The sequence below is a fragment of the Musa acuminata genome, chromosome BXJ1-4, assembly GCF_036884655.1.
Source record: "Musa acuminata AAA Group cultivar baxijiao chromosome BXJ1-4, Cavendish_Baxijiao_AAA, whole genome shotgun sequence".
In the NCBI taxonomy this organism is placed as follows: domain Eukaryota; kingdom Viridiplantae; phylum Streptophyta; class Magnoliopsida; order Zingiberales; family Musaceae; genus Musa; species Musa acuminata.
In genome coordinates, this window is record NC_088330.1 from 21,782,375 (window position 1) to 21,795,727 (window position 13,353).

The 13,353-nt window shown below is 38.2% G+C and overlaps 2 protein-coding genes and 1 non-coding gene across 4 annotated transcripts in view; 2 read left to right on the forward strand and 1 right to left on the reverse strand.

The window, feature by feature from the left end:
• LOC135650281 (piezo-type mechanosensitive ion channel homolog) overlaps positions 1-8,964 on the forward strand; it is a 66,501-nt gene extending 57,537 nt beyond the window's left edge. Inside the window, exons 17-22 of one of the 2 annotated variants that reach the window (XR_010501492.1) lie at positions 283-441; positions 2,637-3,134; positions 3,212-3,353; positions 7,489-7,633; positions 8,400-8,640; positions 8,731-8,964. Coding sequence is in view for 1 of the 2 variants with exons in the window: in XM_065169575.1 (XP_065025647.1) it covers positions 283-441; positions 2,637-3,134; positions 3,212-3,353; positions 7,489-7,633; positions 8,400-8,535 (1,080 nt within the window). In the remaining variant the exon portion in view is untranslated. Of the gene's footprint in view, positions 1-282; positions 442-2,636; positions 3,135-3,211; positions 3,354-7,488; positions 7,634-8,399 lie in introns of both variants that reach the window. The other variant, XM_065169575.1, reaches the window with a different exon arrangement.
• A 605-nt stretch (positions 8,965-9,569) lies between these two features.
• On the reverse strand, positions 9,570-10,570 carry LOC135672464 (protein DMP5-like). The gene has a single exon (XM_065180946.1). The coding sequence runs from the start codon at positions 10,332-10,334 to the stop codon at positions 9,741-9,743; it is 594 nt and encodes a 197-aa protein (XP_065037018.1). The 5' UTR covers positions 10,335-10,570; the 3' UTR covers positions 9,570-9,740.
• On the forward strand, positions 9,591-9,672 carry TRNAS-UGA (transfer RNA serine (anticodon UGA)). The gene has a single exon. It is a non-coding gene; the product is annotated as a tRNA-Ser (tRNA).
• Positions 10,571-13,353: the final 2,783 nt, after the last annotated feature.

Below are 13,353 nucleotides of genomic sequence, written 5' to 3' on the forward strand. Positions count from 1 at the left end.
CATTTTCTGCTTCTTGTGATTATCCTTATTTGGAACAGAATTTCCATGCTTCCTAAATATTCATATATTATCAAACCAATTATTTTAAAGATTTGATTTATAGGTCTTCTATAGCATATAATTCTAGAGGAAATGACATTGGTGTTCTAAAATTAGTTTTTTATAATAAACATATTTTTGCTTTATCAGATTGGTCTCTGTTTGCAAATGTTCGTTACCATATATCTAGTTTTGGTAATGATGGTACTCTTCTTCATTTATAATGCAATCTCTTCTTAATAGTTGGAGGACATCTATGCAAGTTTGTTTCTCGTCAAGTGTGATGCGGATTTGAACAGAGCAAAACACCAACAAGGACAAAGACAAAGTAAAATGACCAAATTCTGCAGTGGCATTTGTTTATTCTTCATACTAATATGTGTAATCTGGGCCCCTATGCTGGTAAGCAGATCTGGTACTCCCTTATCTGTACTTGAATGTCATTTTGTCACACAAATTTTGAAGGTCATCTGATATTGGGAAATCAAAGTTCACATCATGCAAAACAAAACAAGTAATCTCAGAAATTGCTTGGTTGTCTCTTGTACACAGTCCATATACCATCAGCCATCAAACCAATAAAAACAGTCCAGACCGACCAGTACTGTCCAAAAATTAATTTTTGGTTGTGGCTAATACAACTTATTCGTAAAAATCTATAGCATGTTCACAGTCCAATGTCATCTGTGGAGAATATTTATGTGCTCAAAGCTGTACCATCGGTTTTCTTTCGAAATTTATTCTACTTTACCCTCCCATTCTGCATCACACCGGTATCAGAGGAGGAGGAAGTGGAAGAAAGAAGAGACGGTGGAGAAGGAGGAAGAGGAAGAAGAAAGTGGAGGGCAGAAGAGGAAACAAAGGAGGTAGAGGAAGGAGGAGAAAAGGGAAGGAAGAAGAGGCAGTGGGGGAGGAGGAGGATAGCTGATCGACAACACACAGTGGGTGGCGAGGAGGTCACACATCGAGGCTCGCTTTTAGGGCGACTAGGTTTGAATGTTTTTCTTATATATCTATGACCCGAATTGGATTGTTCGAAATGGGTTAGGTCTACGTACCAATTCATGCCAAGTTTAATAAATACTAGTCGGTACATACTGGTTCAAGTGACAAGGAGTTCTATGGTTAACATAATCATTTTAAGTGATTATAAGAACTTGAATGCTCAATGTATAATTGGTTAATATTTTCAAAATGTTTTGGAATTTCTTTTGATGAATGTTGATTTATTCATATTGGACAAGACTTATAGTTGATCTCACAATTTGTGATTTTAATAACTAGCTTTTGGCGTTGGTTAATATTTTTGATATATTACTCTGATCTCCCAAAGTAGTATCTTCCTACTTCTCTACGAGGAGTCCTGTATGGATTTTGATTGTTTCTTGCCACCATAATCTTTTTGTTAATTTTCTTAAAAGAAAACAGTTCCCATTCTGCTATCACCTCTTAAATTCTGTCAAACCAAGAGAACCATCAGCCATGAAACATGGAATCTAATATATCCATTTGTAACACAGCTTGAACCAAAAAGGGCCAGGTGGTTTAAATGCTTTTAGTTCCGCAGCTGGTTCATTCAATTAAAATATTTTCTTTGCTTTGTGTCCCAAACACTTTGGGATCTTATCATCAATAACCAGAGAATAGAGCAATCGAGTTATTGTCATTTCTTCTATCTGCTATCACCGGAAGATTTTTACTTAAATATTTACTTTTTTGGAGGGAGGGAATGTTGAGGGTTTACATATTATCCATTTGAAACTTGTGAAGCACCACATTTACCCTAGTATCTTTTAAAACTAAGTATGCTATTAGAAAATGTTCTGTGTTATACATAATATTTTATTTGGTGTCATCTATGTTGTTAATTTAATGATGTTTACAATGTACATTATCAGCTGCATCTTTTTATGCATCTACAAGTTCTGCTCATTCAACTATATTTCCACCATATTGACTCAAATTATCATGTGGTCAAGAAACGAGCTTCACAAGAATTTCTCTCTGAGATGGCGCTATAATAATCCTCATATTAGAAAGCTCACAGGGACAAGGTTCTTTTAAAATATATTGATTAACCAATGTTGGTCAATGGCAAGTCTCTTGTAGCGGAATGTTCCACCACCATTTACAAGGGTTATGTCTTTTAAATTTCAGCACCCCCAAGCTTCCTTGGTCATTTTTTTACAGATCATCAATTAAAAGAATTCCAAGTTAGATGGTCATTGTTGCAATTTATTTTTACCTCTAAAGGAATTGCTTATATTTAATTCAGATGTTTGTTTGTGATTTGGTTGAAAATTGAAATGATGTGGTATTATCTATCTATTCATGGTCTCTATTTCATAACACACCATCAGGAGAAACCGGAATGCCACCTATTTTGTATGTCATTTTTATGATAATTTTCAAAATTTTCTCCTCAAAATCGGTTTTTGTTATGTTGCTCATCTTTGATCCCCTCCGACTAATCTTTTTTACTTAGTGTTAATCATACTACTGATCCTACTTATCTTGCTTTCATGAGGTTCAACTGTCTTTCAAGATTTTTGTCATAAACTTCTCCAAGTGTGACACATGCTAAATTTTCCTAACAGATATATAGCAGTGGTAATCCAACCAACATAGCTAATCCTGTTATTGATGTGAGTATACAAATTGATATCAAATCAGCAGGTGGGAGGCTTACCCTTTATCAATCCTCCATATGCGAAAAGTTTCCATGGAAAAGTTTGGGGTTTCACGATAAACTCACCCCCCACAATTATTTGGATACATACAACGTGCAGGATATTCAATTGATCTGCTGTCAGGCTGATGCAAGCACAGTATGGCTGGTCCCTCCTATTGTTCAGAACAGATATGCCAAATCCATTGATCTGAATACAAGCATAATATTCACATGGATCTTCATAAGGGAGAGACCAAAGGGGAAGGAAGCTGTTAAATATGAATCAGTTGTTGAAAATTGTCCCTGCTTATCTGACATCAAGCAAGTGCTCAGTGGCACATCAGACAGCTTTAACATAACTGATGCATATCCTAAATTCTTCCGGGTTACTAGCTCTGGTGAAGTGCGGCCTCTTGAACCAACAGTATGCAACTATTCTCTATACCCTTTCCCCCATAAGTTGATCGTTCACAAACTTCAGCATGATTTATTTTTATGCAGGTAACCTACATTAGTGGTGATATTTACATGAATCATGGGAGTCCACCATGGTGGTCCTTCAATGTTAGTAATGCATTGGATGTGGAAGAATGCGATGGATTCACTGGACCAATGGCTGTTGTGGTATCTGAGGAGACACCACGTATGTATGCGTTTTTTCTTCCTTGATATTTAAGTATTTTGCTGAGTGTTTATAAAATTTAATGAGCAGCTATCAAGACAAATCCATAAATGACCGATGAATTATATTGGTTATTGTGTTAGAGAACCTATACCCTAATTTGATTCAATAGTCTTTTCGTCTCCACAATTCCTCCACCAGAATAATAGGAAGTCCTATGACTTAGTGTCATTTTAGGTCTACTTTGTAGAGCTATTGTTTTGGCTTGCTTTTGGTGCTATTCTGACATGAATCCAGCCCATGTTTTTGAGGCAATGTATCACTTAGCCAAGATTTTATGTACAGATTGTATTAACAATAGAGTACCTATAAAGGCTTTAAAAACTATTTGTACATGTCAATGCAGATAGTTTTAACTATTAACAATAGTCCCTATTAAGGCTTTAAAAACTATCTGTACTTGTCAATTCAGATAGTATTAAGTATTAACAATATAGTCTCTATTAGGGTTTTAAAAAGTAAAAACTATCTGTCCATGTCAATGCAGATAGTATCTTGGCCCAACAGCCAACCGATATGAGTATTGGTGTACTAGCATACCGTGTGTTGGTACGCCCGTGCATATTGGATTTGGAAAAATACCTAAAAGGGTTGAAAAGAAAAATAACCAATTATATTGTTCTTTCTCCCATTTTCTTGGTATATACAATCAAATTAGAGACAATAAAGTAAATATAAACTATATAACAACATAATACCAATTTGTAACATATATTGTATAAGGAATGTAACATATATTGTAATTTGTAATATCATTCGAATACATATGCAAAATACAAAGGAAGGAGTTGTAACTAACATATTAGTATAATATATGAGATGTAAAACATAAACATATATATGCTCTGACCCTTATCGGTCCGAGCTAGGACCAGCACAGGTCTGGTATTCAAGATGAATGTTGTGAATTTCCTGTGCTGCTCCTACCATGGTTTAACGTATCGCCTAAAATGGTATGGTATGAGTGGTATGTATTGTCTGACACTAACTGGAATGTGGACTGTCATGTACCAAATGATAGAGTAGTTGGGGAGGTGTATTGAGTGATACGCCCTTCGTACCAAGTAAATTGGTCAAAATTTGATCATTACTAACTTGTATTGATTGGTAATGGTTGGATTTCGATCGTGCCCAGGTTGAACTGGTTCCAATGGTCAATTTGATCATTGGACCCTTATAAATGCCTATTTAACCCCATTCCTCGCACCCTCTTTCACCCTACCCTATTTTAATCTCACATCTTCAAACACTCTTTCTCAACCAATCACTCTCTTTCTCACAAATTTGTACTCTTGTTCAATATCAATGGAAGAATCGAACATGCCGCAAAGCTACTCATCAATGTTCGGAAAAGATAAATTTGTTATCCCTTATTTGGATTTTTTTATTGAAATAGAACTAAATTTGCATTTACTTCTAATTAAAATACGTGAATTTAGGCTTTTCCTTAATTTTCATGTATTTTTGGGGTTTTTGGGTTTTTTTTTGTAACTATCAGCACATTCCGACAGATCATGTGTCGATACGTCATTACAAACCGGTACGTACTAGATGGGCCAAAGATTGGCACGATCAGTTGGCACAAAATTGTAGTCCTTCCTACCACCAAAATGGAAGGTATGTCAATGGCAGGTAGATCATGATTCTATATCTGATGAAATTGTAGATCGATATGGTGTGCCTACATGACCCATGCATGAAATTGTTCCCAGTGTGATAAATTGTTTGCCATTGATGCAATGAAGTGGTAGCCGTGTCTTATCTTCATAAATGACCCATTTAGAAAGAGGCACTTAAGGCTAGTACAACTATGGCATATACGACTCTATGGGACAAAGTGCATTGGAGTTACAACTCTCGTCACCAAGAATTGTCATTTCAAGTACCAGACTCGTTTTGGTGATCTATCAGACCGGTCTGTATTGGTGTACTGACACATGGTACATTGATATGTATTGGTGTTTCGTAGAGGAAGAAAAAGAGGAAGAGGAGGTGGAGGAACATAGGAGAAAGGAGGGAGGAGGAAGGAAGAAGAAGCGATGGATGAGAAAAAGGAAGAAGGAAGAAGAGGAGGAGAAGAGGTGGGAGCTTACATGGGAAGAAGGAACAATGGTAGGGGCAATGGCAGTATCGATGGTGGCAGGGTCATACGCGAGAAAAGGGCTCGGGTTTGTGAGCTCTAATTTAATTTTTTTATTTTTTAATGCTGAGTTGGACAGGCCCCACCACTTTCTCGAAACAGGGGTGGTCTGCGTATAGGCCCACGCTCGATCCGGCACGTACCCACCATATCGTACCATTTCGGGTGGTTTAACAGTCCTTGCTCATCATTGCTATTGTTGTCATAAGATGTATCTTAAAAAAAAAATCATTCGTCACCATATGTCTATTAACCATGAAATCCACTGTAATAGGAATGTTGTGGATAAGATGAACTCATATTGGTGTCAACTATCAACATCGCTTTGTCACATATACTCATAGTTATCCACTGCTTTCCCCTTCCCTTTTTATTTGTGGCCATAAATAAGCTGCAAGGATGCTCATCCTCTGTGATCCATATCTTGAATGGTATAAGTGAGATATTATTCGGTCCATTCCCCACACCATCGTGGATGATGGTTCGCTGTTCACATCACTACTATCTCCACAGACCTTACGAAGCAGACGTCTCTCCTAGTTTAAGTGACTTTGTTGCTCCTCAATTGTGTCTAGAGGATCAATTGACTATTATTCTGAGCACTTTCCCTTGTTGTGATGGTAAGGTGTCCAACTTTGTTGAATCATGCCATGACCACTAGTAGTTTATACAATGTAGTGCATATGGTGTCTGGTATAAAGGTTGCTATGCTCCAGCAACTGCAGATTGACCTTTAAATTTTCCTCATTATCTGTTACTATCTACAATACTTCACTCTGACCTCAACAACTGCTGTCTCCATTAACCCCACATTGTGGATCTTGTTGGAGGCATCAACTGATTTTCAGAAAACTATCCTTCTGTTCCAATACGCAAGGAAATTGAATGACCTAATCTTGTTGGCCCGAATCAATGGACACACATCACTGTAATAATACCATACTGCTGTGTTGCTTCTTGAATGGCTTAATCTAGTCTTGAGGCTTTTGGACCTCCTCATCTAGATACATATCATGTATCTTTTTTGGGATGGGAGATTATATGTCGGGATCAGACTTCTAGATGGATGACGTCATGCTTTGGTAGTAAAGATCGTGGGCTGTATGTGCTTGGATTCATTGAAAGTTGAAACACATTGCAATACCTTTTCCAACATCCTTCTCCTTCTTGTCGGCATCATCATTCTGTTTCTTTTGCTGTCTACCATAGGCAAGCAGGAGGATCCAAATAAACAACACGAGGAGTTGTCCTCTTGCCAAGCCTTCTGATAACCTTGTAGCCTAGAGTACCTAATGCTAGTTGTCCTGCTCAAATGCAAAGGGACAGTCAACTACCTAATACTATAACTACTGCTGCCCGATCCTTGTGCATTGATAGAAGTGAGTGATGGTTATCGTTGTCGATCAACGGAACTGAGTCGTCTCACTGCCATTGCCATCGAAGACTTTTCAACTTCAATGAGATTTGATGACACTGTAGATGTGAACAGAGATTGATGTTCTGTGCCTTAACTTTGTATTCAAGAAACATAGGAGGAGGCAATGTCAACTGGTTGCTATGTGACTAGTTTATTTTGTCATAACTCTAATTACAATGTGAATTTTCATTATTTTCTTTGTGAAAATATATACTAAATAAAGGAGAGATTTCTGTGATCTTGAAACTTAAAAATTCAGCTGGTTATTGTCTAGGCGATGGCAACTACTCAGGTGCCTAACAGTTAGATGTTTGCTCTTTAACATGGGTTCAGGGTTGCATGAAACATTTCTCATTGGTGCTGATAGAATCTATCAGATAAGGCAATAACCTGTATGCACACTATTATATAATTAGACATCTATCTCTGTTGTTTGTGGATGGATTTGCTTGACTTGTGTGTAGTTTTTGTCATAGTGGCCAGTGTCATTTGTTGTTTTTAATTCTAATTGATATATGCTTGTCGTTTCTTATTTCCAGAGGGTATCCTTGGTGAAACACTAAGCAAGTTCAGCATTTGGAGTCTCTACCTTACTTTTGTTCTAGCTGTTGGCCGATTTATTAGACTTCAGTGTTCTGACTTGAGGATGAGAATACCCTATGAGAATCTTCCTTCATGTGACAGGTATGCTAGTGCTTTCACTATCCAATATTATGAATATGGATTGAGATGAATGAGAGATAAATTGCATTTGAAATGGTTATCATCTTTTCCTACTTAACCCCTATAAATTCTCAAAATATGCTTCTTTTGATAGTAAAAAAAAAATGCTTCTTTTAATAGTCAATTGGTTCCATCCAAATGTTTTCCATGGATACAAGGCATCTTCCAGTAGTCTGAATGCACATCTGGAATTTTGTAAATAAATATGAAATGAACAACACAAGCCACTCATATTTCCGTTGCATTTGATTATGACAGCATAGTGACATAGTAAAGGAACAACCATCCAAGTCCCTCGACAAAAGAAGAAAGGAAAGTAAGCACTTCTTTGTTTATCGGAAATGAAGCCTCCATAAATGTGACACATCACAGTTATAAATGAATATTTTATCCATCCATGCGATATGAATCATCCAACTCTGGCAGTTCATTTATATGAAAATATTGATATTGACCACATTACTATTGCATGCTCTGTTACCAGCAATCATCTTCAACCCGTGACTGTACCGGGATTCAATTTTGACAGTTAAATCTTGCGAAAAGAAGTAGATGGTCTGTCAGTTGATGCAAATATCTAAATGTTTTTGCTTCTCATTCCATCTGATGATTGACAATCATTGGCTCCTTTTGCAGTGCCATAATTGCATAAAGGATTGTTTCATCACTTTTTTGTCCATTTAGTATCTGTACTCTGTTTTAATCAGATTTTCTTCTTTGGGTGTAGACTTATAGCAATATGCGAGAACATCTATGCCGCACGTGCAGAGGGTGAGTTAGAAGTGGAAGAGGTTCTTTATTGGACCCTAGTAAAGATCTACAGATCTCCACACATGCTTCTTGAATACACCAAGTCTGATTGAAAGGGAAGCAGCTGATGAGTTCCAATTTTGGGAAGAGATAATCGTGGAGAGAAAATGAGAACAATATCACAGTACCGGCAGGCAAAAAGTTGGAAGTTTTGAAATGTAATGCTGCTTAATTGTATGCAATTTTATTATTATATCTACTCCAAGCTATGATCACATGGTATTATGCTGGACTTTCTTTGTTGGCAGATGAGTCGGAGTTTATGATGGATAACTCACTGCCAGGGTGCCGATATCGGAATGTTACGGTGACCTTGCTCTGTACAGTTGTAATATGTTGTATATAGAAATCATATGGGGATCTCAAGGACCTTGATTTCTATTCCTTTGTCTTTGTAGACATGAGAATCTTACATAGAATTTTACTTTTTTAATTTATTGAACATTTATTGAAGATATTGGATTTTGAAATTGTTTTTCTTACTTGGATGTCAAACATAGTGCATGAGACTGTCTTGAATACGTTTAATATCCCCACTCCAAGAGCAAAAGGACAGGCACTTAATATCCGCATTTTTGTACGGTCATATGTATTTTGAATTTTGATCATACGGATATATACTAGAAAATCTTGTAATGTCTATTTTGTAGTCAAAGATGACTTCTCGATTGTCATTCATCCACGCAACTGCAGAATTGTTTCTCGTGATTCAGATAATTTATATGCAGTCATTTTTCTATTATTGTACAAATTATTATGTATTCAATATACTGTCCTCTTTTAATCCCAATTTTCCAGTGCGCAACTTGATAGAACTCAGCTCTCTTCCCCTCCATAGCACATCTCAGTTTGGATCTCATAAACTTTGTAACCATATTTTGCTGTGGTTGATAATCCATTTTCAGAGTAATTAGAGATACGATGGATCTTGTCATTTGTCTGCCGTGGCTCTTAGTGTCTATGTCGGGACTTTGTAGAACTACAATAACAAGTCTTATTGGCTCGTATTATAATACTTTATTTTTCCTCGCCTCGTTAATCCAAGTTATTTCACCTTCTTTGCTAAAAATATTAGTTAAATATTGTTACGAAAGAGACTATATGTGATGTCGATATGTCCGAGTGGTTAAGGAGACAGACTTGAAATCTGTTGGGCTTCGCCCGCGCAGGTTCGAACCCTGCTGTCGACGTCGTCTAATCCTTTTTCTTCTTCTTTGTTTTTCGTGTTCTGTTCTCTTTCATCTCTCGTTCTCAGTCCTCACGACAACTCCGTGTGATGAGCCGTGTCCGCGTAGCCGACGCCCTTTCGAGTCGTCGGAAACATCACGAACACCACGCTGGCCACGAGCCCAGCCCCCAGCGGCAGGTTCACCAGCAGCTGCCTCACCTCCGCCCCTACCTCAGGGAAGAAGCACTCGACGACGTCGGCGTCGCTGAAGGCCACGGCCAAGAACATCACCACCCCCAGCACCGCGTGGACGCCGTCCCGCACCCGCAGCCGGTACCGCCTCAGGTCCCTCAACACCCTGCCCCGCTCCTCCTCCTCCCCCTCGTAGTTGACCACGTGCAGCCCCCCCAAGGTGGCGATCCCGTAGTAGAGCTTGCCGTCGCCGCCCCTGAGGCTGTCGGTAAGGGAGAGGAGCGCGCATGCGGCGGCGCACAGGTGGATCAGCGCCGCGGTGAGGTACCTGTTGGAGCGCCGGCACGCGCCGCGGTTGGAGAAGGGCGGCGCCAGGGCTTGGAAGGCCAGCACGGTGCCGCTCGGCAGCAGCTTCACCAGGCTCGCCACGCTCGATACCGTCTTGTTGACCACCGCCGAGGGCGGCGCAGATTGCTGCTGCTGCTGTTCCATGTCCTGACCGAGTTCATGCTCTCGGATGACTGCGGTGAAGGGAGACGAGCCCTAATATAGATGATCTAAACCATGCATGATGAGAGTCGTACACGTAGTTGACGAACGACATTGAATAGGTTAGGTTTTGCCGAACAATTCATGCATGCATATTTACTCATGTAAAGAAGACATCGATGGAGTGTCGTGCAGGATCGATATATCGCCTGCAGCTCCGCTTTCTTCCACGTAAAGGACATCTTTGATGCCGACGAGTCACAATAGTACCTTAAGATGATGATGAGCAACTCATGTTCACGGGATTCTGCCGGTTTTCTCTTCACAAAACTAGATCCGGAAGATCTAATATCTGTTGGGAAAAACTCGGAATAATTTTTTTTCCTCTGGGTTCCTCATCAAAATATCAATTTGATATCAAAATGTAAATATCAATTAGAACAGTATAAATAATAGAACAATAAATGAATCACATAGTGAGACCAAATTTTTAACGTGGAAAAAACCATAGGACCGTAGTCCACCTCAAACTTCCACTATCAATAATAATGATAACAGGTTTACAATATGTCTTCTCTAAAATAACAAGAGGATCAAAATAACATCAAAATCATATATCTTGGCTCAAGAATAGCATATCTTTATCACATAGATGGATCTCATCATGAGAGAATTTTAGGTCTTACAAAGTGGGTATAGCAGGAAAGTACCTCAAAGAGGGTAAACTGCAGATCAATACCGTTAGGATGGTAGAACTTGCTGCAAAGATTTTTTGCATAAAATTTGAGCTAAAACTGATAATGTTTGGCCACTGATCGTCAAGCAAAAAACTCAAAGTCCTAATTTTTCTTCTCTTCTTTTTCTCTCTCTACCTTTTCTCTCACCATGCGCCGTCACATTTGGCTGCGCGTTCTCATTCTTTTTCTCTCTCTCATGTTTGCTACCCTAAAAAAACTTCGCTATCCTCGCTCGCTGCATACGCCGGGCACGTCTCTTTTTAATTACTGATTTGGGTTCAAAAGACCCAATTGTCCAAGCCCACATATGGGCTGGGCCTAATAATTCTCTCCCTTCAGCTCATATGGTGTGTTGTACTAAGCCTGCTCTTTGTCTACATGCTTCAAGCTTCTCCTTAGGCAAAGACTTTGTTAACATATCTGATCCATTCTTATTGGTATGCACCTTTTCCAATCGTAATTCTTTCATCTCAAGCACATCACGAATCTAGTGATATCTCACATCAATATGCGTGGATCTAGAATGATATGTTGAATTCTTGGAGAGGCGAATGGTGCTCTGACTATCATAGTAAACAATATATGCTTCCTGTTTCAAGCCCAATTTTTGTAGAAACTTTTTTATCCATAAAGCTTCCTTGCAGGCTTTAGTAATTACTATGTATTCTGCTTTTGTGGTTGATAGAGCAACACAATTCTATAACTTAGATTGCCAAGAGACTGCTCCCCCTATAAATGGACTTGCTAGAATCAGTATCACTTGCCATGTCTGCATCTGTATACCCTTCTAACACAGGTTCATCACTGCCAAAACATAAACACAATCTGGAAGTACCTCTTAGATATCTTAATATCCATTTCACTGTTGCCCAATGTTCCTTACCAGGATTAGAGAGAAATCGATTAACAACTCCAACTGCATGAGCTATATCTAGTCTAGTACAAACCATAGCATATATCAAACTACCTACTGCAGATAAGTAAGGCACTTTGAACATTTTTTTTTTCTTTCTCACTTGTAAGATATTATTTCGAACTAAGCTTTAAATGATCTACAAGTGGAGAATAAATTGCTTTGGCTTTACTCATGTTGAATCTTTCATGAATCTTTTCAATGTAGGTCTCTTGAGATAGCCAAATCTTCCTTTTCTTCCTATCACAAAAAATCTTCATGCCAAGTATTTGTTTCACCGATCCCAAGTCTTTCATAGCAAAAGACTTACTTAGCTCTCTTTTAAGCTTTTCAATTTTTCCAACATCATGACTAACAATCAGCATATTATCGACATATAGCAGGAGAATAATAAAATCATCATCTAAAAATTTCTTCATAAACACACAATGATCAGATGTAGTTTTATTATACCCTTGGCTCATCATAAAGGAATCAAACTTCTTGTACCACTGTCTAGGTGCCTGTTTGAGTCCATATAAGCTTTTCCTAAGCTTACACACCAGATTTTCTTTTCCTTTGACTTTGAAACCTTCTGGTTGCTCCATGTAAATTTCTTCTTTTAAGTCACTACGAAGAAATGCTATTTTCATACCAGATTTTCTTTTCCTTTGACTTTAATTTATAAACCCACTTATTCTTGAGAGCTTTCTTCTCTTTAGGCAACTTTACCAAGTCATAGGTGTGGTTCTCATGCAAAGATCTCATCTTTTCTTACATGGCTTTAACCCACTCATTCTTATGCTAATGTAGAATAGCTTCTTGGTAAGTTTTTGGCTCTCCCCCGTCAGTAAGCATAATATTCTCATGTGGAGGATATCTGATAGATGGTTGTCGCTCTTTAGTGGATCTTCTCAATGGAATCTCAACTGGTGGTGGAGGTGCTTGTTTAGTTGGTTCAGCATAATCAACTGTAGAAGTATCATCACTTGCATTCTCACCACAATATTCTTGTTCATCTCCCCCATGATCATCATGAACTACAAGTGAAGGAACTGGACCCAAACTCCAAGGAATATAAACATAGGTTTTTGGCTTCTCAAAATTATCACCATCATCAAATAACTAGTCTTCAAGAAACACAACATCTCTACTTCTAATAATCTTCTTGTTCACTAGATCTCATAATCTGTACCCAAACATTTCATGACCATATCCTAAGAAGATACATACTTTTGCCTTATTATCAAGCTAGAACCTTTCATCTTTGGGAATATGAACAAATACTTTACACCCAAAGACTCTCAAATGATTATAAGATATATTTTTTCCTTTCCATATTCTCTCTAGAACATCACCTTTCAGGGGAATTAATGGAGAAAGATTTATTAGG